General features: G+C 47.4%; 1 protein-coding gene across 2 annotated transcripts in view; it reads left to right on the top strand.

Moving 5' to 3' along the window:
• The window catches only part of LOC144144197 (uncharacterized), a 46,064-nt gene extending 19,623 nt beyond the window's left edge, over positions 1-26,441 (top strand). The window contains exons 2-4 of one of the 2 annotated variants that reach the window (XM_077675561.1): positions 14,215-14,346; positions 15,531-15,586; positions 26,129-26,441. In XM_077675561.1, the coding sequence (XP_077531687.1) occupies positions 14,215-14,346; positions 15,531-15,586; positions 26,129-26,315 (375 nt within the window). In that variant the 3' untranslated portion in view covers positions 26,316-26,441. The remainder of the gene's footprint in view (positions 1-14,214; positions 14,347-15,530; positions 15,587-26,128) is intronic. The other variant, XM_077675562.1, reaches the window with a different exon arrangement.
• The last annotated feature ends 1,445 nt before the right edge of the window (positions 26,442-27,886 follow it).

Below are 27,886 nucleotides of genomic sequence, written 5' to 3'. Positions count from 1 at the left end.
CCGAAGAAAACGAATATTCTACCGCCGGACGCGCGGTTCACCGTTGAAACAACGAATGCACGGCAGCCGCGCTCCGGCCGGTCTCCTTTCGAACACCAACTGCCGCAAGAATACGCATATTCTGTGGCCGGTCGCTTGCCGTGCTTCGGCCGATAACCGCTTCCCGAAGAAAAAACGGATGTCCTAAGGCCGTACATTGGCCGTTCTCTTTCTCAACATCAGCAGCCGTAAGAGAACTGAATATCTGGCAGCCGGTTAGCTGCCGTTGTGCGTCCGGACACGGGCGGACGGAAAAATACCGAAGCGCTGGTTGCCGAATGTTGGCCGTTCAACGCATGATCAGTGGCTGCCAGAACCTGGATGCTGGCCGGACATGCTAGAAAGCGGCCATAGACGGGCCGGTCTTTGGGCACACTTTCTGTGCCGCCTGGGATTTAGTCTGTCGAACGACTGCTATGATGAATTTGAACAAGCTTTATCTGTTACAGAAAAGAGTTGGGCGAATCATTGCAAACGTGCCGGTTTTTGTGTCCTAGAGCAGAACTATTTCCCCAGTACAGTTTATTCAAAGCAAATATTTATAACCATCATTTAACGCGTTCATTCAGCCTGCGGGTGAAGAATAATGTTCCATATTTGGGTGGCCTATCTGAGTTACGCACTTGCAAGATACGCACTTTACCAAGACATTGTTTTTACCAATACCACGCAATAAGTATGACATGCAATCACTGCATTATGTTGTTCCACAACTACTCAACAAATTTTAAGGGCAAAACATTCATATTGCTATTTTGTCACGAAAACGTTTGCACGATTTGTTTCTTGACGTGCTCTCATTTGTTTGTTTCTTTTGATCTTCATCTGATGTTCACAACCGGGAAAGACGAAGTTGCGGAGAGGGGATTCTTTTCTTCTGTTTTCTTTTCTTTTGCTATCACGAATAGTCAGATAGCGGTTATCATTTTATTTTCGTGTGTGCGGGTTCACTTATGTTCTTCGAGGCGTTTTTGTGTGTATGCTGCATTAGGTTACACGAATGGAAATGTATATTGTGTGCGAATGTGTACCAGTTTATTTTTATGTTCAAATCTGCACCGAGCACTGCTGCCAGTTTTTTGCCAGCCGCCTTGTCAAGCTGCTTGAAACAGAAATTTTTTTGTGATTGGCTCATGCTCTGTAACAAATGGAAAAAAAGGTGCGATGATGAGGATGATGATAAAAAAATCCTCCGATGCCACCGTACTAACCTCACTTAACAAGTTGGCTTGAGGGTAAAACGGTGTCACACAAGCGAAAAGCAGAGTGCTGGGGCAGTTATCATCACCCCATTAGGCATGCCATTACCCTGAGCTCGACGCGTTGCCTTAGGCATAGCCCCACAGTGGTGAATTGGGATGGCGTTCGGGATAAAACCAACACAAACCTTATGGCATTCAGCCCAGATCCCACGGTGTTATTAGGCATGCTCTGAATGACGCCTCTCAACAAAGTTGCGTAGAGGAGCCCCGGCCTAAACCCGACGTCCGACTTTTGCAGCTATGGGCCCAGCGCTATCAAGCTGAACTGGCTGCCACACGAGATTCCTCGTCTCTTTAGGCTCAATACACTTACAATTTCTGCCTGCGGCTGCCAGGCGTCATGAGAGGCGTCTGCCAAGGGAGCGATGGCTGAGCTGGTGTGAATCGCTGGGCAAATCGGCGACTACAACATCCCTCATTTCGCGCGATGGAAAGTGGAGGCCGCACTCTGGATGCAGCAGCCAGTGCATGTCTGGCATCGAGCAAGACTCCCAATCAATTTGCCACCGATGTGGCCCGATCTTTGTAGCCTGCCTATGACATTCTTCCAGCCAGTAGCAGGCGCCCGGCTCCTCTGTCACACCGGTTGGTTCAACTGCCTCTGATGATGCGGGTCATGCAATTCAATGAGCTTTGACCATGGCTGAGTTGCTAGCTGCGATTGACCAGGCGAAACTTCTGATGACTCCGGTACCGGACGGGGTTACATATGGCGTGCAAAACAACCTGGATGCACCAGCGCTTAGCCATTCCCTCGAATGCATCAACAAGGTTTGACTTTCTGCCCATATACCAGAGTCGTGGCTTGTTCACGCTGATATTGTGCTGATACCAAAGCCAGGGAAGCTGCCCGACCAGTTTATAACTTCACTCGCCTTGACGTCCAGGAATTGCAAGCTTTTGGAGCGCATGCTGGCATCCCGCCTTCAAAGGTAGCTTGGCACCTTCTTATCGTACCACCTTGCCGAGATATGCTTTAGACCTCGTCTGGGTAGAGAGGATGGCTTGACCATTTGCTATCAAGGGTGTTACTAGGCGGTCGTTCAGAGAAAGCGCGGGCTGTCCTTGGCATGGAGATCCACAAGGCCTACCATAACGTCAGCCAGGTGGCTATCCTGGAAACTCTTGAAACTTTTGTCTTCCAGAGAAGCAGTGCTACTCCATCCAGAGCTTTCTTGCTAAAAGATCGTTTTCTTTACGAATTTGCGGGGCAAGCTATAATCACTTCACACCAGATCGCGGAGTTCCTCAGGGGTAAGTTATGTTGCCCCCCTTTTTGAAATTATGATGTTTCCATTTGCCTGGCATCTGAGCAACATACTGCAACTACATTTCCTCGGCTACGTGGGCGACATAACTGTATGGACCGCCCACTCAGACCTGCATTGCCAAAGTGTGTTGCTAGAACAAGCCTTGGCAGACACACCGACACAATGTCAATGTCAAAAGTGTCAAGACTGACACTTTTAGCGGACAAAGAGCCGTTCTGCCTGTGAGCAGTGCCTGGGGCCCTCGCAAATCGCGATTTCTACCCTAATACTCCGACTCTCCAGCCAACCCGTACGCACTGTCACATCTATTCGCGTTCTAGGGTTGGGAATTTCTGCGGGTGGGTCGGCTGCTATGTGACTTTGATCTGCCCGATAAAAATCAGGCCAGAAGATTCAGCTGATTCCAGGCATCTTGCAGAAATGTGGTTGCATTTGCTCGAAGATGGGCCGTATCCTGGTAAGATCAATACTGCAGCGCCGACTGTTTTATCAGACCGGATTCCAGGACATGACTCAGGCGGAGTGGGTCTGACTTGAGGCTGTTGCCAGAACCGCAATGCGCACCACCACCTGCCTCCCTAGAATTACTTCGATAGTATCGCTCCAAGCTGAGGCTCAGCTGAACATGGTTGACAAACTGGTCGAACAACGTCGCTCAGCCCGAATGCAGAAAACTTACCTTTGTTGCGGGAGCACCGGCCTTGGCTAGGTATGTGGGCTCTTCTCTACCTGCTTCACCAGATCGCCCTGTAACCAGGCCGCCATGACTATATCACCAGGTTTGATCTACCAGACAAGCATATGCGAGAGGATCACAGCGGACGGCTGAGATCCAGTACGAAGCGGTAGAGGCCTTCGCGGACGACGAGGCCCAGTGTGGCGTTTTATCTACTATAATGCAGTATCTCGTCTGCCCTGCCTCGTTTAGGCCTCTCAAACGTGCCTATACTAAACCATCCGCCCTCTGCCCACTGATCTTTTATTGAAAAATAACACATATTTATACCCCACACACCTACACACACGTGCCATAAATGCTCACAACAAAACAAGCAATGCATCACAGCGGTGCTATGACGCGCCACACACGCTCTAAAAATTCCCATTAAAACACACGCACTTGAAATGATAAAAAGCCCTCTCAAGCCATGACACACGTGTTGCGCCCCTAGATTACTTTCTATGTAGCGTTCCTTCCCCCTTGTAAAAAATCAAGTTCCTTGGCTGACGAAGGTTGCTCTGTCCCACTTGGAGGAGCGCCGCCTCCTGCTGGGTGAGGTCCGGGTGCGGCGCAGGGTAGCGTTTACGTTGCTCCCTGTGCCATTCCAGGACCCCTCCATACGTTGTAATCGGGGCGGGCTCCGGCTGCGTTGTCGTTCTCTTCTGCGGGCGTTGTCGTTGTCGTTGTCCTCTGCGGGCTGCGTTGTCGTTGTCCTCTCTGGCGTCGTTGTTTTCCTTGGCCGCACGAGGTGACGCGGCGCGCGGGCCGACGGGGCGTCCGGTTAGCGCCCTCGCCGCCCTGTCCGCGTCCTCGTTGCGGTTGCGAACGGGTCCCACGCTGCCCATCTGGGCCGGGAACCATCGTAAGGTTATCGGCGTCCGCGAGTCCAGACCATCACTGCGTTCGCACACACTTGGTTCCTTGCGAAATTGGCGATTGCCTCCCTCGAGTCACTTAGCACCGTCGTGCATCCTCTGGCGGTTGCCGCCAGCGCTATGGCCGCGTGCAGCGTGCGTGTCGAGAAGGCCACGGAGGCGGAGGCGACGAGACTTGCGGCTGAGAAGGAGGAGGAAGAAACACTTCTGTTCAGATTTCTGAACGGCCCAGAGTGCAGCCTTGGGGAGTGTTTCCTTCTTCTGTGGGGCCCATATGCAGACCGCGCAGCCTGTGTTCTGTCCACCTGCTGAAGCTGGGTAGGTAGAGAGAGCCTGGACAGCAGCATCTCCCATTGCTCTTGTTGGGTAGTCTACGGAAAGAGAGGAGGGTGCTCAGGGCTAAAGTCGCACACCCCGATTACGGGGCGGAGTATTCCTACTTCTGAGAAAAATTTACATTCAGCGTCGTAGCGATTCGGATGCATTACGTGAAGACGCGTAGGCTGTGGGAAGGAGCCCGGATTCTATGAGCCGTAGGGTAGTTTGTTTTTCTCTGGAAAGGTCAGGGTAAGGCGAAGGTACGGTGTGTCTCAGAAGGCGATAATGCTGGATTATCTCCGTGGACGTGACAAGCGGGTGACTGTCCTCGTGCAGCTCCATAGCACGGGAGGTAAAAGCGCAGGCTTGTTGTGTGGGCGTATTTGTTGCCCTCCATTGAAGCGTGAGGGGGTGTCCAGATGCGCTGAATGGAACCGTTTGGGGAGTGGTTTTTTAGCACGCACAGTGCAGGTCAGGACACCCAACCCGACTGGTAATTCCATTAGGCTTGCTGGGAATCCGTGACTACCCTCCGAACCCCTGGTTGAGTGAGAGCCAATGTGATGGCTGCCTCTTTTGCTGCCGTCATTTGTTGGGTCCTAAGCGAGGTAAACGCAAGGAGGTTGGTTCTGGAGGTAGCCACGATAATGGCGTATTGCTGCCCTCGATGTTAGGAGAAGTCTGTTTAGATAACTCCATGATCCCCACCGAGGGTGGTGTTTAGCGCTTGAGCCCGTGCTTTTCGTTGACCCTCGTCATGTGAGGGGTTCATATTTCTAAGCAAAGGAAGCATCTTTAGTTTTAGTCGCCAAGAGTCTGGGAGTACGTCAAGCGGAGTGACATTCTGGGCTGCCCAGCCAATCTGGTGAAGTATGCGGTTACCCACCGCAGTTCTGAGTCGGACCTTCTGGTTATAAAGATGGGCTTCTATCAGCTCTTCCACGGTGTTGTGGAGCCCGTGCTAAGCAGCCTCAGTGTGGACCCACTCATGAGAAGACCAATGGCTTGCTCAACCGCCTTTCTAATCATTATATAAAGCATCTCTATGTCTTCCTCGTCGAGAAGAAGATAGGGGTGTGTCGCAAGCAACTCTCGAGAGGACAAAAGCTTCAATTAATCGAAATGTACCGGATTCTTTTAGGCCTCGCTTCTCGGTGGCAACTTGCCTGATCATGTGTATGATTGGATTAATGCTGTTTTTGAGGCGCTGCAAGGAGACGTCACTCTTGGTGTTAGCCTCGAGATGTAGGCCCAGGATCTTGATGCTGGGGTTTAGAGTGATGGCCCGGTCATCAAGGAGTATTTGAATGTATTCCTTTATTTGGCGTTAGGGCAGACGACAAGGAGCTGTGATTTTTTACGTGAACTCTGGAGGCCACAGGCTTTAGCACATTGGCGTACTAAAAGTGAGATTCAATGGATTGGTGTGAGCTTCCTTTAATTTTTGTAACCCTTAGCACATAAGCAAGGTGCGCACAGGGCCGCTAGACGGGCGCGAGTGGTCGTGTGACGCTTTCACGTGGCATTCAGCGAGAAGGCAGGGGGTAAACCAGATGTGCTTGGTGAGTACACCATTTGTCTTCTCGTGTCCGCGTGGGCTCGTAGCTGAATCTGTAAGACAACGGGCTCTCGCTTTGTTAGTCTATTAGTTCCAAGTTCGATTCCCGGGGGTGCCAGTAAATTCTTTTATTTGTTCGCTGGAGTTTTATGGTGACACCAACGGTCACGAAAGAACCCTTGGGGGGTAGAGGTAGAAAGCTTTGCTTTAAAATTGCACTATTTTAAGGGACATTCACACACTACTAGACACGTTAAGCTGCCCTCTTTGGATGTTGTCGGTTCGCCGGAATACGCTCTCCGCTCACATTGCTGCGGATAGCGCTTGACACCCTACGTCTATTCCTCGAACGCTGCCACTGTTAACAACTGGTTCAATACAAAACTTTCTCCAATGGAAGGACTATCAGTGTAGCGCCACTTGTACCCCTATCCCACTGTACGGAACGGACCTCTCCAGTAGGCTTGCTGGCTGGGAAGAGGTTTTGCTCCGAAATGTTCGTCTTGGAGGGGCGCTTTCAGCGGCTTTGACCTGGACGTGGCCACCACGCTACCATGCCCCGTTCGATGACACCGGCCCCTTCGGCAGAGCTCCAGCCAAACAAGAGGATGTGTAACGTATAATATGGACGTGTCCTTCACTGAAGTCGTCCAGAAAGCGACACCTGAGAGGCACGGGCCTCCATTCTGCAAGACCCCCGGACTTCAAGTGGTGGCTCTAGGGACCTCCACCACCGCTCCGTTTTTGCCTTCCTTCGAGAGGCGGGTGCCAATCTCTACCAATAAATAAGTTATGTTTATGCCAACGGGCATTCTATCGCAAAAAAGTGTTTCCACGGTTACGGCGAACGTGGAAGGTATTTGCCAAACATGGCCAATCTGTCTAAATAGGCAGGCTTGGCTTGATTAATGTGTCCCGTTGTAGCTGGAAGGTCACCGCGGGGCGCGCACATACCTGGCCTCATCATTTTCAGTTTTTTTACCTGCCAGGCGGTCGCCTCAATCTCGGCCAATCTCCCTAAGTGGGTATTCTTGGTTTCACGGATATGCGCAGGGACGCCAGGAGAGGCACGCACATGCAAGTGCTTGGCACACTCTCGGTTTTATAACTGCCAAGCCGCTGCCTCAAAGCCAGAATTCACGTGCGAGCGCTCGGTAATGTTTTGGTATTGTTAACTGAGGACATGAAAACTTACGATTTGTTGAGGAGCTTCGCTGTAAAAAATTGGCCCCAACCTGCTGGTCCCCGCTGCCTGCAAAGGGGCAGTAGCTCTGATTGAGCTATTGTCAGGTAGACTACCGGGTTCTGTCGCTAACAAAGGGGGTTTGAACAAAAGGTCTGAAAGATTTTACCTAAAAGCTTAAGATCTCTTTATATCATGGAACAAGGGAGGAAGAAAACTCATTGTCACGTAAACAAATCACACCAAATATGGGAGCGCGGGCCAGGGATGGCCCCCTGGAAAAGTGAAACCGCATGGACCGAGGAATGTCGAAGTATGGCTCTGAGACCACGCGAGGCAGACATTACCTGAAAAAAGGAGCAGTAGCGTGAAGGGGAAAAAAGCCGCTGCCTTATATACAATGCGAATCACCTTGAGAGGTGACGCTACCGTTGTAGCATAACACGTGGCTTCGGCAATGGTGAGAGAGAGGCACGAGCTTCAGAAGGCTCTCTACAAGGGATGTGTCATGTGGTGATAGGTTCAGGTGGAAAGTTGACAGAAATTTAACCAGCGAATCAACAGAATATCCAATTTGGCTTTTGCAGTCACATATTTTGAAAGTTCAAAGCAGCCAGCGCAATGGTTCGCCATGTCTCGCAAGTTTTGTCACTGTAAAATTTTATATTTCACTGCAAATTCTTTTTGCATGTTACGGTCGTTTGGCATCTTTAGAGATGATTAGGGAGCTGGTCACTGCCCAGTAGTATGCTCAGTATGCTTTTTAAGCGCGCCGATGGTAACGGCTTGTACCAACCTGGAAACGATACGTCGCCAGACAAAACTGCTGCTTGACCAATGCCCGTTATGGAAACATACCCCCTCCCCTGATTCTCATTCCCCCACTCACGAGTAGTGGCCGTCCGGAGAGCACGGCAGATTCATGAATTCCTCTTAGCTCTAGGGTAAACATACAGAAAGGAATTCTTAGATACTGAAACAGTTTGGCCTTGCTGCGGCCGGCAACGCACGAACGCTGAAGCAGTGATTGAACAACGTGGCGGTTTGTTCTCCGCTCACAACTGTTCATGCCTTACCTTTGAAAATACGGGAGCCAGAGGCGTTCTTCGAAGACGGGCTGGTCCTTTCGGAATTATCGGTGGCGGTACGTTAACCGCTGCTGCCGGATGCCTTCAGCTGCGATCACCGGTGCGCTTCTCAGGAACTCTGCGTGAATGCGGGCGCCATCTACCACGGCTCGCACGGCTCAGCCAGAGCGTTGCCGAAGACGACCCTCCAAAACGCGGGGTTTCTTGCAGCTTGCAGGAGGCTCAAGCGCAGCAGGGTCCCCTTCGTAGCACGTGCTTCGTGGGGGGTAGAAGGGGGGAGGGCTGTAGGGGGGCACGGTGCAGTCGTGACCAGCTGTCTCTGGAAGAAAAGAGCTCCCGGGCAGGCGGCACGCACTTCCGCTACAAACAATTGTCCCTGCCACCGGGCACACTTTAGCGTAGTATTGACTGTGCAACTCCTCCCTGGCGCGCGCGATATCGAAGATGCGCTAGCTGGACTGCTTCACTGGCACGTGAACACAAGCAGCTGTCAAAGCATAGTTTCGCAGTGTGTGTTCCTGCAATATTCAATCGACATAACTATTATGTGAAAAGGGAAACTGCCGCTTTAACCGAATGGTTTTTTCATGTGGGCGTATAGCCTCACTGCAAAAGCAGTATGAAGATCTGTATGAAGTTTGTTTGCCCGCCCTTTTCTCAGGCCTTTTTTTTCTTGCATCCCCATCCTTTAGCAAAGAAGCGTGTTACGTTGGATCACTTAAAAGGCGTCACCTGTTTAAACGACAGAAAAAAAAAGGTTTTTAGGTACCCCTTGGGGCCCTTCTATTTGAAATAAGATGCACCAAAGGAGTCTTAAATGTCTCCTTATATTTCAGGTCAGAAACTGTCATCGCTTGAAATTTTATTCGAATAGGAATAGGTTGTAGGGAAGCATTTCTTGGATTCACTCTGGGAGAATGCACCATCGAACATGGCTGACACCAAAAAACAACTTGTGCGGCCAGGTCAGTGTTTCCGTGTTCCTTGTCAGGGATCGTGCTATTTTCTAGGCTTCAGTAGCGTCGCAACATTCCGCTCCGGAATCGATGGGAAGAGAGTATTTTTTTCCGGTGCGGTGCATGCCTTCGAATAAACGTGGTGAGTGGCTTACCTCCGTGCGTTAACTGACCTAAAATGTTTAAAATCCTCTTATTTTCCTAAGAATATGGAGAAGTGATTTCCGGGGGATTTTTTCCCTGATAAAAAAAATCCTGGAACTAAGACAAAAATATTACAGTATTATGGCTTCTACCCAAGACATTAGTGTTGAAGCCGTGACACTGCCCGCTAGGCCGCAGAGACCGCGGAGCTAGCCCAGTGTCCCAATTGATCGCTAACATGTAGGCAATGTTGAATGTTATTCATCACACATCGCTAGGTGTTAAATGTAGTATATGGACGCCACTGCTTTTCTGCTTGTTTCCTTTGTTTGAGTTTATTTGCATCTCGCGCGAAGTACATCACGCTGGGTGCGAGCGGTACATGCTGTCAGAAAGTTTCATATACTGACCTAGCTGCACACACGAAGGCACTTTGGAGCATTACAGCAACATCACATACAACTTTTATAATAAAAACTGGAACAGCTAAAGAAATGCGTACTATAGGTAATCTCATTATATATACCTACTGCATAATTCTTGAGATAGATAGGTCAGTACCAGCTACAATTTATTGGCGGAACGTCTGTATCAGAATGTCGCGTCATGTTCAGCCTCCCAACAAAACCAATCTTCCCAGAGTGGGTATGTGCCGTTTTGTGTGGGCCAGGAGGAACAACGACAACAGAGCTTTCCGCGTGCTGAGAAGAAGAAGAAGAGCGTTGCCATGAACGTAACGAAGCGTACTGCTCAAGCAGGATCTGAGGAGCCGGGGACGTCCCGTGGTGAGAAGCGACAAAGCAAAGGCAGCGGCAAGTCTAGCAGTGGCAACAAGGGACGGCGCTCCAATGAAACCACTGAGCGGCGAAAGTTCGTAATTCTCCTTAGGCGGGCTGCCATAAGCGGCCCAAGGTGTTTTCTCCCGGTATAGCACCAATTAGGTTACAGACTGTTCGGTATACAGGCAATGACACTTTGTTATCTTCCAGAATTACGCACTAACATTAGCGCAAGTGACAATCACTGTAAACTGCGAAGGCGTTTTGTTCCAATGTGGTGTGTTAGGCGCACCACGCTGCCTCTGTGGCCAAGGCGTTGTGTTTTCTGAGACAAAAGGCTCGGGTTTGACTTTCTGCCCCAGTGGCTACTTTCTAGATGTGGACCAGCAGAAAAACTTTCGTATGTCGATGGTTCGATGCAGGTCACACATCACCAGGTGGTCGAAATTATTCTGGAGCCCTCCACTACGGCGCACCACATAGCCCAGTTGCACCTTCGGCGCGTTAAATGCCAGGTATTCCAGCTTTTCAAACGCACAATATTACTGAGCCTTACTTGCTCTGTAAAAACGTTGTCTTTGCGGAAGCCTTTAGTCTCTTCACATACACCGAGATTCCAAGGCTTACACAGTTGGCGCTGCGTTGAGTAGGACAAAAACATCTTGAAAGAAATGTGGGTTAGGTTTTCCAATTGCCTATTATAGCAATTAAAAAAGCTATGTCAGTAAATATGGACGTATTTGTCATCTCGCGGCCTAAAATGTAAGCTTATAATGACAGCGTGGTGCTCATGAGGAGACGTCGAGGAGTGCCTATTAAAGTGAACGCGAGGTGTCATCGAAATATATGGAAAGTTTTTATTTTATGTTTTATTTACAAAAGAAAGTAGAAAGTAGAAAATAAGTAGCTGAACTTAAAATATCTTTGTCAGGTTGCGCACGTATCACTGTTTATTTCTTCCTAAATGACGCAGTACATTGTGGGAAACACTCTGAAAGAGTCGACATTTCACCATTTAATGCACTAACCCTTAGGCTATGTTCAGACTGCTGACGTAATAGCTATATCGTGCGCTACGGACGTAAAAAAAACGGCGTTTCGCGCAGTTCGGTTGGCTGAGACGTCGAATGACGTCATTATTTAAATATATTACGACACTTGCGACCGCAATCTGAACTTGGCCTTAGTAGTTATCGTGTAGCATAAATAGGGCGTTTTTTTCTGTCACTTTATCCATCTAGCTTCTAGCATTTCTGGTCCAATGAACACTGTCTATGCTTCATAGTGTGTCATCCACGGCTGCATGCACTTTGCGTACTCGCACACCGAAATATTTTTTGTATAGAAAGTGAAATTGTTCGGGATTATTGATCATTAGAGGCTGTTGTATTCCTGTATTGCAAAATATTACGGGCAATACCCGTTTTTCAGAAGCCCAGGAAGGTTATTAGCGTTTCAAAAATATACAGCCCTGAGAACTGCTCCGGATGCGAACCCCCAGCCTTGAATTTTCGTACTAATACCCCTCTATTTCGTGCGCCCCTATGATGTATAGCGGATGGCGTCGTGGCGGGATTCATTCGCCTTGTGGGAGGTACTACGTGCGCGCCATCGAGTGTGGCAGCGCCTTACGATCGCCAGTTTTTCACAGCTGCTGTGGAGGTAGACGCCTTGCAGTCCACCACGGTAACAGCCTCAGCCTCTGCCCTGTCGCCTCTGCTGGTTCTTCCATTCCCGGCGACTCCGCTCTTTCGCTCTTCTTTTATGCGTGGTGCGTGATTTCATGTCATTAGTTTCTGGGTGTGCCTATCGGCATAGCTCTCCTAACAATGTTCCGGTGGTGCGGCTCTGCTTCACCTCCAAGCGATCTTGCTGATGGAGGGCTCGGCGAGTCCATCGTCCCTGTACACTGCACCAATCAATGCCTCAGAACATGTGTCGCGTGGGAGGACGCACGCTCATTTATTCTACAGGAATGAGCCGGTGTCGACAGTGGTGCTACCATCTTGTTGGCCTTGATTGCACATTTAAGGTGTTACGACTTCTTTTCATTATTACCATCATTGTGTTTAGCTCTCGCGTTTCACCTGAGTCGTCGTCTTCCAGTGTGCGTTACAACGGCCCAGAGGTTGGGACAATATCCTGTCGTACTGCAGTCAGTGGGAATGCGTCAGTTTATTTACCACTTGCTACATCTCTACTTACATGCAGAAATTGTTCCTTCAGGTGCAGGGACACGTTTCTAAGTCGAAGGCGGCAATCACTTCACAATGTCAAGCTTTAATCATCAGGCTGTGCTGTGCCAATCAATCTCAGGTCAGTCTCGCATTACCGTTGTGACGGTTCGGACCACACCCAGCACCAAACTTACGCAATTTTATTTGCAACCCTATTATTTATTTTATTGTTGCTCTTCCCTTAGGAAATGTGCCGTCATTTCAAGCATTCATTGGCTTGTTTTTATTGTGTGAACAGTCAGCTATTCTCTTAATGAGATTCCGCAATTTTTTGCGCTACCCGTCAGGCAATGTGTGTGCCAAGAGGGTGCCGAATTTTCAACCTACATAGGTAATGTTTCCCAAATATGACCTTTCTCTCCTTTCACAGACTTTGATGTTGTATCCAATGTAAAATGTCTCTACATTTCGGCCCGAATGAAGTCTTTGACAGTCAGTTTTCATGCATTTTTATTCCACAGTATACACAGTCTTTACCCCATGGCGGGAAGTTGTACATACATTTACTGTCGCATGCAGTGATTTTGGTGCGTTAAAGTTAAGCTATTCCATTAGAAGTTACACTCGCTAACTCTTTCCCTTCCCAATTTGAATATTTTTAAAGTACCGCTCACACGTTACGTTTCCGCCCTGTTAACCCCATTTGTTTTTTTTTCACTTAATACTCAGATCTGAGTGATGGTTCGTTCGACTACTATTTGTGTGTTGCCATCAATTCTCTTATCCTCTCCCGGTATCAAGGGTCATAGGCGTTATCTATAATGGGCTACATGCACTGCTTGAGTTGCCATACTCCACGGTTTTTCTTCGGACAACGGAAATTCAAGCTTTTCGAGCCCACGTCACGTACACTTCAGGTGTACTGTGGCAGCGCCTGACTTTACTAAAACAGTACGTTTTCAAAATGCCAACTCGCCGAAAATAGACCATGTTCTTCCAGTTTCCTCTGAACTAGATTGCCATACGATTTTCCGTAACTTCAGCAGCTTCGAGCAGCGTTGGCCGCCGGCCGTTTTCAATCATTTTACCGCCATTGTAACTGCTCTACCTTTTCCCTCCTTGGACGCACGTGACACGTTTGCCGCATTGACCAAAAACTTTTTGTTCGATTGCACCCGAACAGTGAAGAGGTATGCCATCTCCCAGGTAGAAGTGGGAATCGGCTCGGGAAGTGAGCAGATGCAGGGAGAGAACGAAAGAGCGAATAAGATGTTTACTGACGATCTAGTAGCTTCCGCAACACGGAAAATAATGAATTTCGTGTCATAACTAATTATGTAAAAAAAACAGAAATCGATTAACAAAATTAGTAACGTCTAGCAAATCCAGCTTTCAGGAGCGACAAGGCGGAAGAAAGACACCAGAAACGCCTTCTTTGCAAACACTGAATCAAAAAGGCAAGGTGAAACAGAAGAGCAGAAGACGGCAGATTCTCCCTAAGCTGTCTTTGCTGGCGAGGAATACAATAAAAGCAAAACTTTAAAAGTCCTGCTAACAAATGCGTTCAAGCAATTAGGCGCCCACAACCGGTGATGTCCCCCTAGCTCTATGAATAATCACTAGGCGACGACGATTTAAAATATATAATATACCGACTATAATGACAGGTGCGGCCAAAGCCTCTATTTTTGAGAGGTGGACTAAATGCTCCCAAGAACATCTTAAGGCGCGCAGAGGAAATGACGCACGGCGTAAACAAAAAATGCCGTCATTGTAAAACATTGTAAAACATTTTACATTTTAAAATGTAAAACCGTCATTTTCCGGTATGCCCGTCCTGCAGGTCTGTGTCCCGGGAAGGATGCACTTGCGGCCAACATCTGCTTGCGGAGTTAAATTGCAAGGCGCTTCTTCATCCAGTGCCAACGATCCCGACAAAAAACGTATTTACCTGCTACCGGGTACCGCAAATTCTGTAAGTACCGTTTATGGACAACATGCAAATACCATAAAGGTAGCCTACCGACAGAGCGCCCAATTCATGCGAGGTTTGATAGGTTCATTACCTTCTGGTAATGAACCTATTGGTGACGAAGTGAAGACGAACACAGTACAGTTTATTTTCATTTTGGCCATCATGGGTTCACTACTTGGCGGTTCTTGACACATAACTCACGCTTGTACACCGTTCTTCAAATGCTATCGAAAACCACTGCTATGGAAATCAGAATAAGGCACAACCGCACCCTTTGGCGGTTGCTTGCTGCAACATGATTGGCTTGCATAACAGTACCGAACTACCGCAGCGCTGAAGCCCGCCTTGCGCTGTTCTCACAGCGCATATACCACATTTTGCTTTACACACATGCTGGGCCTCGTCATTCGCCAAATTTGTCATGTCGTCATGTTAATTGGCCATTGTTTAGTGTTGTGGTGAAGCCCACCGCGTGATGTTTGACAGTTCCACTTGTCATTATGATTACTCCCGTTTATTTATAAGGTGTTAGTAGACTTTAGCGTGCTTTTAAAGCATAGCCCGAGTAGTTTTATTAGTGGGTCCTGTTGAATCTGCTCTCGGTCTTATGTATTACTTCTTAGCTTAGTCAAAGGTAATTTTGTTAAATATTAAGGTTGTATTAGTGGAACTAGGGGAACTTTTACAAAGATACCTATACCCTGGGAGAAGTGTTGCTCGAGCATACATTCGGTTCGGTGATTAAAAGTAGTAGGCCAGGGCATATTAAAAATTGCACAGGTCGGCGAAAACACTGAGTTTTCCGGGGACGCTCTATCTATGGCGGTGATGACCAAGCAGCAACGTAAGAGCTTGGGGATGTAAGAAATCCTTCTAAACATGAACATCGTCTAACCTTAACGGTTACAAGAGCACTCAAACGTCGAGGTTATTATCAGTACGCGCGTGCACCACAAAAAGGCTACAAAAACTTAGCGGAATTCTTTGAGTGAAATTACCATTTCATTTCCACTTATTCCAGATAATTTATTGTATGGTAACTAACTGCGCCTTCTCTTAGAATGTGAAATTCCTAGCTCTTTCGGTTAGCGTAGTTTTTAATGGCAATCTTAAACTTACACTATGGCTTTCATCGAATAATAATAAAAAAATGAAACTATATAAATTATTTTGTTTTTCAACAGCCTGAAACGCAACAGTTGCCAGACGCGGTCATCCAACCGACTGATGTGAACAGAAAGTAAGCACCGGCTTTTCTGCAAACGTTTTCCTAAATTCACGAAAAACGTAAAAAAAATTACCGGATTCTCTCGCAGAGTATCAGACATTTCTTCAGCTTGCAACATCAGTAGTTTTTGTAGGGAAACTTTTCGCTTTCACAAGGCAAACGTCTACAACGCCGTCAGCGAGACGCGTTCGACGAAAGTTTAAACAGCAGCGTTTTATCCCTTTTCCGAATCGCGTTCGGCCTGCACTGTGGCTTTTTCACAAGGTCCACAGCTCCGCGTAGTCAACCATAGGAACAGTTCCGTATATCTCCCCGGGTATTTAACAAGTATATTAAGCCCATTTCCACCCAGTGTGAAATTTTCTGAAATAGCGGAGTTGTGTTCGGAGTTCGGGCGCTGGCCCAAAAACCGCAGCGCCATTGCTGCTCAAATACTGCGGTTCCGGCAAACTAATCAGCTGCTAAACTTTAGCGGCGATAGAACCCGGCCCTTCGAGACCACTGCGACCTTTCTGGGTGGGTCTTCCAATAACCTCAATGTACCCAGCCACAACGATAGAGCCACCGGTCGGTCTGCAGACCTGCTCCTACCATCGCTTTACGCGGCACCTACAGCAGACTTACGAAAAATCTCTACCTGCAACACCTCTTTCCACATTTCTAGGAGGCGAGGGCTCGTAACGTGACATGAGCCACGGAAATTTTGTTCAGCTTCATAATGACGGAACCTCACAATAGCGCGTAAGACCTGGAGGTAGCGAAGCTGTACGCAATGTTGCCGACTAACAAAATGATTTAAGTCCACGATTGCGGTCGATTTCTTTCATTTTCGCTGCCGCAAGGACCTTCGATCCATCATTGTTGCTATAACTGTGACCTTCATTCATTTTTGTAAGTACAGAGTGCTTTAAAGCGTCGGCTTGTCGTTGTAAGTAGAACCACATGGGGTTCCGTAATCGAGGCCTAATGTAGAGGCTTCGAAAGCCAACCGATTTATATAGTAAAAGCATTCGAAACTCGTGAACCGCTGACGCTTGTCATACATCCCACGTTGATTAGCGCAAAGAAAACTACAGGTACATTTGGGGCAAAATATACGTAATTAATCGCCAGCCCGCACGTTCATTTAGTTAGGAACGCTCGCTTGGTTGGTTTTCTCGATATTAGCGATAAAAGTGGTTGTGCAACGCCGGCACGTGCAGGAGGAAAATCTAACACAAACAGAATAGAACTTGACTTGGCGCAGTATCAGGCAGTGGGCACGTGATTCCTGCGAAGGCGGGAAATTCGAAGTGCATTGGTTGGTAGCAGTCAGTGGATAAAGGTGCTGCAGCCCTTTACGACGAATCAGTTCTCTTCCGACTGCTTTAACATTGAACGGAACAGCTTTCATTTTTTGGAAGTGATACTCATTCGGCAACACCTTTGAGAGGTGTACGCCATTTACGTGGCTTTCTCGTTCCTAACTACTGTTGCCACGATTACGGTGCACGCTGATGTTGTTTTTTGATAATCTTGGGATACCTCTCAAAGTAAGTATGCTTGGCTCGACTAACGCTGTCGCCAGGCACGCAAACACGAGCGCTAGGCATTTTCATGGTTTGTTAACTGCCTGGATGGCGCCGCAAAGACCTCGCTCCCCTGCTCGTGCTGGCCATTTTCTTGGTACTTTTAAATGCGGACACGAAATAGGACCCTCATTACGAAAAATTACGATTTGCTAAGCAGCTTCGTGGTTAAAAGGCTGGTGCTTCGTGAAGCTGTTTAGCATGCGCTGAGCTAACTTTGACAAATTCTCTTAGGGAGCACAAAAGGGGGTCGTCAGGCTCCAAAGACACCGCTGCGGTCTCGATCCGCTTTCTTGGCTGTATGCTGCTGTTTCTGCCAAGCAAATATTTGTTCTGTCGTAACATGAGAGCGGTGTGAAAACCCGCTGATATCACCATTTTTTCAAGTATGCAAATGAGCACTAAAACCAGAGTTTACCTCCTTCATTTAGGCGCATCAAAGACGGATATATCGCCTTTCCGCGCAAACTTAAAATAAGTGTAGGCAAAGTCTCAAGGGTAAATAAGCACACCAGCGGTCGGAACGCGGTCGAAATCTGATCTCTAATGTTTTCATGTTAGTGACAACAGGTATTACAAGATTTCTTCGAAGCTGTAGTAAAATACGCCGCCAACACGTCCCTCTCCCTCGCCAAGTTGCGCTCGGTGGGCCCGGAAAGCACAACTCGCCCCCTTTTTTTCGCACCAGTGTGCCCACCTTTGAGCATTCCTTTACAATCATACTTCGTCACCTATTCGGCCGTGCAGACGCATCATGGTTTTTTTTAGAATGCGTGCAAGCTGTGACAGGTCGCATTCGTAGGAACCGTTGCGTAGGACGATTATGACGACGTGTGTGAAAAGTGCGCGAAGGAAGCGACACGGGACGTAGCCGCTCGGTAGATGAGCTTACTGGTTTTTCATGGCCTGGGTTACTCCATCTCTTCTGCTGTAATTACTAAAGACTTCCCCTCAAAATGGGGTTGACGGCATTAGCCAATACGTCTGTGCAAGTTACTTTTCTACAACTGCTTACCTTTTCTTTTTAAACTCGGAATCGTGTTTGGTTTTCGAATATGCTCTCTTGCTAGCCGTGGTAGTGAAGGCCATTGACCGGCCTGTCCCCTGGTTTTTATGCACGAACAATCAACTTCGTTCTTTTCTAATGTCTTCCAGAAACTTGGTGTTTCCCTCAGCTTCACTCTAAAGCAAAACCCCCTAAAGCTGGACGTTTCCTTTTTCACCAAGTTGAAATTCTGGGTTTATAATACACTTTAAACTTTTGGAAACAGCTGGCGGATAGGTGAAAGAAAGAACAGCAGGAAAAACTGCTCACTAACAAGAAAATAAACACTTTGGTTGGTATTGAGCACTTTGTCAAGTTGTTCACGGGGACACAACATTTTTTTTTTGTAGGTATCTCGTCTAGTTCAACGATCCTTGCCCTTTCTGTGTACAGTTTTTCGAATGTTTTCACCTTACTCATTTCAAACACGGTGGCAAGCATATGCATGTTTTTTGGTACTTTCTCCATCTCTTCCGCAGCATGCACAGGCAGTATCGGGCGAAGAATATTTTCTCGCATGTTTTCGCCAAATTGGCCCGTTTACTGAAGCAGACACTCCGGCTTGAAAAACCAGCGGACTCCCTCCGGAATAACTCTATCTTACTCTCATTGGCTTACTTCATGGACTAAATATCACTTTATTCTTCTTGTTTGCGCACACATAACCGTTTTCGCCTTGGTCGCTTTGTTTTAGTCGCCCCAATTTGTTAGTTTACCCCTTTGTTTGTGGCATGTCCTCAGATTTCGCGTGATATTTTGACGTTTTGCCATTTTGTGTCCACGCCTTTAAATTGTAGGCGCCTGAGCTGTATTCTTTCCAATTTGCAATTCAATTTTCGTACATCTGCAGAGAACGACATTGGAATTCCCCAGAAGCCCGCGTAAAGCTGTTTGTCTGGATCAGTCTATATATTTGCATACATCACAATGCAGCTCATTTAAATGTAGGCCACTTGCATTAGAGCCCGAAGTAAAATATTTACGCCTTTTCTTTGACAGCAATTACACGTGGAATGAACATGAGTTGTTTGTATGCAAAAAATTAAGAGGTGTAGAAGCTATGAGTCATGACTCATAGCTTCTACACCTCTTAATTTTTAATTCTACACTGTAAGAAATCGCCTCAAGACCAACGGCAACGAAAAAGAAAAACAGACAGCCAGGCTCCCCGAGAAAGCCTAAACCCGAGACGAACCACGGAGCGCCGGTGGGGTCAGAGAGAGAGCTTCCCCCTCACCCGTGAAGAGAGGTTTTGGGGGGACTCTGCATGTGACTTCACCCAAAGCAGACGTGTTGTTTCTGTACGAGTGAAAGTAACAGAGTTTTTTCATTATATTTAACCTCCTACTATCGTGTCTACCTCGTTGTTTTTATGTAATTCAGTTTTTTGAGAAACAGACAACATAATGGTGATTACGGACTAAAGTTGAGGTAAACAAAAGTCGAGAGTAGAGATAAAGACAAAGGCGATGTAGAAGCTGAAATTGAAGTGACCCACTCGACGACGACAGAACACCGTCATCATCAACGAGGCGACAACGGTGCTGCAAGACGCAGGTGTGGAACAATTAAGTGCCATTTTGCAACGATTGGAGGTAAACAACGGCGAAATTCGGAAAATCAACGGAGTGACCGAGGTTGGCCTGCCAGAGGGCGCCTTCGAGGGAGAATACGACGATCGCGCAAACCAAGCCATCGGCCTGCTCAAAGCGAAGATCGCGGCACTGCAGGTGAGTACCAACACCTCAAACAGCGTCACAACATGACAGCCTCAGCTGCCTGCCCAGCGTCGACAACAAGGACTGAAGCTGGTCAAGCGGCGCTTGGAACCTTTCATCGGTGAGCTGTCAGTATGGAAAGCTTTTTGGGAATGTTTCCAAAAGAAAGTGCACGACAACAAAGATCTCTCAAAGGCAGAGAAGTTTCAGTATTTAAGATCGTAGCTTAAGGTACCAGTCATGACAGCAGTAAGAAGGCTTCAGGCGACAGAGGGATGCTATGAAGATGCCGTAAAGACACTGCAGCGAAGATTTGGTGACAAAAAAAAAACCCGACATGCCCCCGCGGGAGGGGCACAAGTAAATGCAGAGCATTAGCGGCGTTACGCGCGTGGAGGTGGCGATGGGTTGTTGTAATGGTGGTGGTAGGGTTGTTGTTGGTATGATTGGGGGAGAGAGAACGAGACGAGTATTAGGTAACGTCAAGTGTTATTATTATTATTTATTTGCGGTAAGATCGATGGGTGGAACCCGACCCCGTCCCCGATGGGTGGCGCGCTTACGCCGCTTGCGCTCGGCCTCGGCAGCCCGCCGCCTCGCCGCCTTGTCTTCCGCCGACGATGCCGTTGATACCGATGATCCCGAAGATGAAGATGACGATGGCACGATGTCTTGAACTGGTGCCGCGACGCTGAAGTTGGATTGCGTCGCGGTACTAGTTGAAGGTCTTGCTTCCATCGCTTAGCAACTGCGACAAACGCGACGAGAAGAGAGGGAAGCAGAACTAGAGTGCGGCTGACGCGCCGACACCCGGGTTTATATTCCCAACGAACGCAGTAGAGGGAGAGGAGGCGGAGAGAGAGCGCGCTATCACGCCACCGTCACGCCACGACGCACCCCCACCTGCTGTTGCAACGGTGCTTGCAACACCGGAGCGCGCGCTGCACCTGTTGTTGCAAGCGTGTTGAGGGCGTGGAGGAGTGGGAGAGAGGGTGCAGCTGCCGTGGTGCGGACGCCGAGTTACGGACGCATAACATCGTGAGTTAAAGAAATGCTCTGCATTTACAAAAATTCAACAAGAACATTTGGACTAATTGAGAACCCTTCCCAGCGCAGCTTCATCCGAGGATGTACGCGGGTGGCGCCGACTGTATGGTCACATGCAAGCCCACATTCGTGGACATAAAGGACTCGGCACAAGCATGACTTCCTACTCGGCAATGCTTAGCGGCGTCCTACTTTCAGGCCTCTCAAAAGAAATAGTCGTACACTTCCATAGGGATTAATGTCTGAAGTGGGGCCTGTTGGTTCATTATGAATTGAAGCAAAACAGCGCGAAAAAACGAAGGACGAGGGAGAACACAATCACGAGCGCTGACAACAACTGAGCATGTTTATTGCAAACGCAAATATATACGCTATACAAAGATACAAAAAACAAACACAAGATATGCAGACAGCGTAAGCATTTTTTCTCCGCGCCCGAACTAATCACACAACTCTGGGTACTGCTTCATCCTTTCAAATATAGCATCTCTTTCGCTGTTAAGGTGACCGATGGCTTGCTGACGCACTTATCCCCTCTCGCAGCGATTTGGAATGCTTCAACAATTTCCAGCGTGATTTGGTCCTTGTGCTTCTTGATGAGGTCGCATATTTCGAGAAGAGGCCAACAATTTTTGCAAGATGCGCAGTGGGTGGCAAGGTTGCTTCCTGTGCCATTTTTGACTGTATTCGCTGTTTATCTTAATCGGTCGTTTACGCATCTACCGCAGGAAAGTGGAATGTCATACACCACCGCGGTGTCGCACTCCCGATAGCGCTTGTCATGCTTCTTACTGCACGGTTGGGCCCTTGGCGCGTCACTATTCCCTCGGCGGCACAAACCGTTCAACTTGGTCCTCGCCGAAAAAACTACTCTCACATCAGCTCGGTTTCCCACCTTTTTTAGCCTATGGGAAACCCCGTGCACATAAGGAATGACAGCTATTTTCTTCTTCTCCTCGTCACTTGTCTTTTTTGTCCTTTTTCCCCTTAGTTCGGCCACCAACCTTTCGGCAACGGCCCCCAGAAATTCGTTTGGGAAACCCGAAGCAGTCAGCCGGCTCACCTGGGCTTCAAAGCTTGCGGAAGCTTGGTGGTGGCAGGAACGAACCAAAGCGCTCCTCAGTTCCGTTATCGCGATCCCTCGCTTTACTATTTTAGAGTGTGCTCACGAAAATGGGAGGATGCCCTTCCGGGATCGTGGCTCGTACCTCCAACACACGTGGTCTGCCGAAAAAACGAGACTGAGGTCCAGAAATCGAATGCGACCCTCCTCAGGTAGCTCCTTCGTTAGGGTGAACACCTGTAGTGCTGAAGTGAACAGCTGGAAGATCCTCTCCACCTGTGCTTCCGTGTCGCCTGCTCGCTCGAACACTACCAAAAAATCGTCCACGAAGCGGAACACTTTCACAACACCCGAGACTTCCAGGGCCTCCGCTAGTCTCCTGTCGAAACGTGCTAGCAGTAGGTTGCTGAGTGCCGGGGCGAGGCATGATCCTATGCACACCCCATCCTTTTGGATGTACACCTCATCCCCAAACTTCACGATCGTGGACCGTAAGTAAAATTCCAGCATGCTGACGACGTCCGTTGCACTGATGCCGCAGGAGTTCTGGAACCCGAGTGCTCCGGTCTCATCAATACCATCCCGAACCACCTCGAGCAATAGCGCTTGTGGCATGGTATAATAGAGATCCTTAATATCCACTGAAAAAGCACTCAGGTCCTTCCTGTCCTGTTGTTCGAAAAATTCCGACACCGCCTGTGCCTTTGTTGCCATGAAGGAGTCTTCTATGGGGATCAAGGACAAGCCCTTCTGACACCTGACAAGACACCTGCCACGTAAATGCTTCTCGTCTCGTTCCGCGCAAGATCACAAGCTACAGTTTTACTCCAGTCAATTTTAATTTACCACATTCCACTGCTCCCAGTCGGATGCCTCGATACCAGCGCTCCCTTAAGGCAGAGATACACGTAAATTAAGGCACCCTGGTACAACGCTTCAAGCGGAACGGGAAACCCCTCTAGTGAAACCTTTTGTTACTTTTGCCGTTTTATTTTTAAATGACACAAGGAGCTACAGTAGCGCGGATAATTTTAGGCGACGGTGTTCTGCAGTTGAAACCAAGCATCCAAAAATTTTAAAAAGGGCAGCACTGCTAATGTCACTCAGGTATTACTTCGTCCTTATACTTGCGTAATGTCTCTTTCTTGTTCATTAGTGTGGACAGGTATGAACATTGAAGCCGGGCTTGGACGTTTCTATCTGGCTTTGGGCATATAAAGGTATTGGGTAGCATCTGTTTCATTTCGCTCGGCTCGCTGAATCGAGCCACAAACAGACAGACATACAGACAGACCAAAACTTCTGCATTTAAGTAGCCCAAGAAATGATACCGCATTAAAGAATACCCGGGCCAGCTCTACTAAACTTAAACTGTGAGGGGCGAAGCATGTAGTGTAGAAGTGTATTCTTGCCGCCTTGGCAATTTCCCCAAAGGAAATGAAACCGTTGGGGCGTAGAGCTATAGAGCTTTTCATAAAAAATTCTCTCGTCTTTGAAGCACGAAGCGTTCTAGGAGAGGCGTAAGCGAGTGTCCCGATGTTTTTTACTACGCGTTATGAAGCGTACCAGCGCGAGACGTAAAAAAGTGCCTCGGTGTTTTTACTGCTCGTTGCGGTCAAGCACGAAGCGTAAATGAGTGTACCTGTATCGCCTTGAATACATGAAACGACGGTTACCACTACGATAATAGACGCTGATGGCCTGAGCACCTTAGGGGCTTCGCCCCTAATAGCGAAATGTGGCGAACCGTTCAAAGCCCTTCATTCCACCAAAAAGGCAGCCCTCGCGAAGGTTCCAACATTAATCGCTGTAATAGCATAAATGAAAATTAGTCGAACAGAGTTTATATCTAAAATTAGGAAAAATAGGAAAAAATGCGCAAAGTGGAAAACCGTGTGAAGCCATTCAGTTCTATAAAAGCGCAGATTTGGCGGAGGTTTCACCTCCAATCGTTAAAACAGCGTAAATGAAGATATTAGGGGTGGGTTCAGTCAAGGGCAGCCAAAGTGGTACCATGACCATTTTTGGTTTGAGGGGAAACGTTTCTATTATGTAGAACGCTGTATCCTCACCGTGGAACTGTCATTATTTTTGTGAGAAGCACTGTAGTTGATTTTAAAAAAATATTTAGAACCCGCTAGAGCACGGCTATTTTCCTTATTGCTGGGTGTGGCTTTTTCAGGGACTTGTAAAACGAAGCGAATATTTTTCTTTATCTTCCTAGTATTTGGCCCAATATTTGCAAACTTTGCTGCCTGATCCGAAAAAATTTAAGACGTCATGTGTATATTTTTTGGAAAATATTCCTCTCTTTGTAGCGAGAACAAGTGTATTGAAAAGTCGGGATTCTAAAAACTTTTCTTCACACATCGGCGTAAAGGCAAAACTGTCTCATTTTTTTATCATCTTTACCATGGGTACTACATGATCATTGCTCTACAAAAGATTGTTAAAATATTGCTTCGTAAATTGGGAACAAAACAACAAAATTTGTAAAAAAGGCCCACCTTTCAAATCACTAAAAACAATGTTTTTAAATTTTAGTGATATTTTCATTCAATGGCGCTCAATACTGAGTATTCAGGAAATATCAAAATGTATTGCATTATTTGTGTTGGAACTTAGAAAAAGGAGGTCACACTGAACTCATTTTTTTACTTCACCTGTACAGTGGAGTAGCAGTTCACATTGAAAAAAAAGACAAATAATTACGGCTCTTTTTGCAGAGCATACACAAATAAAGCAACTAGGAACTGATTAAAAGTTGATCAGAGTGGTCATGTTTGCCCTTTTTTTCAAAATGATAGGTGCGGAAAGCATTAAAATAAATGCTAGGTTTTTAAGCTTGGGTCTTCTACCAAAGTAAGGTTGTCATTTCAACAATTTCCCGTCATTGCCTTGCCTTAGCTGTGTGAGAAACTCGTGTATGTTTTGTCTGTTACGCTGCTTGATTGCACTGTATAATTTCCGCCATTTACAAATAGGTTACTATTCGGAAATAGAGAAAGAAGTGATGACCAATAAAACGCAGTCGGCCCAAAACGCTTGGGCCTCAGTATATTACTCAAAATAAATTCTTCGAAAACACATGTTAGATTGTACACGAATAAAGGAAGTACTCTGAAAAACAAGCTGAATTTATTTCTGTCATCTCAGCAGGTAGGGATGGAGGATTCAGTTGCTACTGCTGGCGTACAGTTCGCGAAGCACCTTACACATACAATACTGTGTTTTCATGTGTTGCTCATACAAGGATGTAGAAAGCGGCACAGGCCCCTATTTCCTCCGAAGCTTTCCTCCGAAAGGACGGTAACGTATCTCTATCAAGGCAATATAGGTTCCAGGAAAAGAAATCTAAATTCACTCTTAAATTTCTGGGTACGTTTAAGAATACTGTGTTCAGAGATAATTTTTACGCGGATGTTTCCTGGCTAGCGATCCCGTAGCTTTCACAATTCCTCCGTAACATTATGCGAACCGCCTGACGAGAATCCAGTTTTTGCCGAACATCCTTTCGACTTTTTTAGTGTGAATTTCTGCCTTGTGACAGGGGAATAGATTTACCTGTTAAAGGGATATGCCCGCCATTAGGCATCAATCGCCGCTGTATACTTTTTATGGTTAACAAAAACATTCCACAATTTTCCTGTTTATGTAGGTCACCTGAATAAATGAAATTGAAAGCATATTAATATTGAATACTGTACATAAAAAGTTACTGCGTTGCAGTTCAAACCGTTGCCAATACCGTGAACGTGTCATGAGTTTAGAAATGTCCAACGAAAAAAAGTGTATGCACAGACATTGGAAGGGGGAGCAAATATTTTCTGCAGCTGTTTAGTATCTAATACTGTCCAATACGTTACTACTAGAAGGAGAAAGTGTGATGCGATTGCTGACATCCTTTGCGAAATCTTTCCGCAGACGCCAAAACTGGCGGGGCCCAGAATAATTTTCACGGAAGTTTCAAAAGTGTTTATTGCATTATTCCGTTGAAATAATTTCTGGCATACAATTTTACAGCAAACTTGTCAGACATAATGCGGCAAAAAGCTTGTTGCTTGCCCATTTTCGGATTCAATGCCCTTGTTAGTAAGTGCCTCCTTTTTCTAGTTCTTTCTTCAGGGTGCTGCGTCGGTACGCGGTCGGTATCGTCGTGGTGGTCCTCGCCTCTGTGCTCCTCATCGTGGGACTCTTACTAGGCTCTCCGAAAGAGAACGACATTCCCGAGCGCAACCAGTCAACAACAATCGACGATAATACCACAGCCTCGGCCCTGATTTCTACACTCGAAGGATGACTTCGCCGACAGTAACTTAGAAAATGAATACGTGCTTGCAATAAAAAATTAATATCTGGCTTTTTGTTACCGAATGACATCACATTCACTTCTTGAAGATCTACGCAAAGAACTAAAGAAGAAATTGTTCACGAGGCGCATATGCGACTTGTTGCAGATTTTGGTGAAAATAAAAAAATGTGCACTTGCATCGGCATATTTCTTCCTGAATATCCTCTTCAACGATAGGATAGATTTTGCAGCGTAAGAGAAAAACGTAGGGTGCCTTATACGGTCAGCATTTTTGAAGTCTTTACTTCGTCCGAGCGCGTAAGTCGAATTTTCCCACTAATCATAGAGTTGTTCTCTACGGTCAGTTTACTGTGTAGTCGATGCTTAACTATCGTAGGTTTTTTACGAAAGCACCGTTTATTCTTGTACTGGGGACATTCGCGCTACTCGTTTGTACAGAAATAGCCTAAAAGCCATGCTCTTCTAGCCTAACTAGCTGCCGAGTTGCAGCTTGACTATTCTATATCGTCGTGCTTCTGGAGGGACAGCCGAATCAAATAAATTTACAGGTAGGCTCACCTCTCCCACGTATTTGGCCACAATTTCACCACGAGGTGTTAGTTTTAACTTCGCTGGCTGCCACCGTCCAAAACACCTCGTAGGTAACTTGCGCCGTCGGGACCGCTGACCCATGACCTGAATGCCCGGAGGTGCAATCCTTCGCCTTGCTGGCAGCTAGTGAGAGCGCGAGGTGGCAACATGGTGGCCTGCATCTGCATCGGGAAATTGGAGGTGCTATCGCTTTGGACATCGTTTTTTGCAGCCTTGTAACCAGGGTCGCACATGACAGTAGCGTGCCTTTCATTGCGCATCCTGCACGATAAATCTCGCCGTTGCTCCTTTGATTTATGGCCCACCAATCTGCATCTGTAGCATCAGTTCTTCTCTCAATGCCGCTTCTTTTTGTATTCGATGCTCAACGAAGTCTTGCACGCCTAGGTGTTGTGCTTTTCTGATTTGCAAACAAAGCAGTCGTTTTGTTTGGGCATTGCGTCTTGCGAGGCGTGCCGAGGTGGATTGGCCGTTACGTTCGAGGGTGTCAACCGAGTCCGCAGAAGTCCATACTGCAGTACATTATTCCCTAGCCTCGAGCTTGACCTAAGTGTACCGCATGAGTTGTTGGAGTTGCTAGCTAGCCGTGCCGTCTTGCTACCCAGAAGAATATGATACCGTGGCCATTGATTTCGCTTGGAGGCGGACGTGTCGGTGAAACGCTACCATGATCTCTTTCGGCTATGCCTCCTGCGGCCTCCTCATTGCGGGTGAGCCGCCAGGGCACGGGGCCTTGAGACCCCGATACAACCTCTTTATTGGAGATGACAGACAGATTTCCAATGTCGATAATACACGTGCGCGATGTGCCAGGAACTACGTCTCCCTCGTCTAAGCAATTGCCAGCAGTACTGTTTGAAACGGTTCCGTTGCACGGTTAGATATCACGCCTTCACTTGATATCACCCATAATGGATCTACGGCTGTCCAGTCGCGCCGCTGTAGCAATTACATAGTTTTCGCCCCTA

The sequence above is a fragment of the Haemaphysalis longicornis genome, unplaced genomic scaffold (genome assembly GCF_048455015.1).
Source record: "Haemaphysalis longicornis isolate Haplotype H1 unplaced genomic scaffold, Haemaphysalis longicornis Haplotype H1 scaffold_66, whole genome shotgun sequence".
NCBI classification, from domain to species: Eukaryota; Metazoa; Arthropoda; class Arachnida; order Ixodida; family Ixodidae; genus Haemaphysalis; species Haemaphysalis longicornis.
The sequence above is the reverse complement of the archived record's forward strand: the minus strand, read 5'-3'. Positions and strand labels throughout refer to the sequence as shown.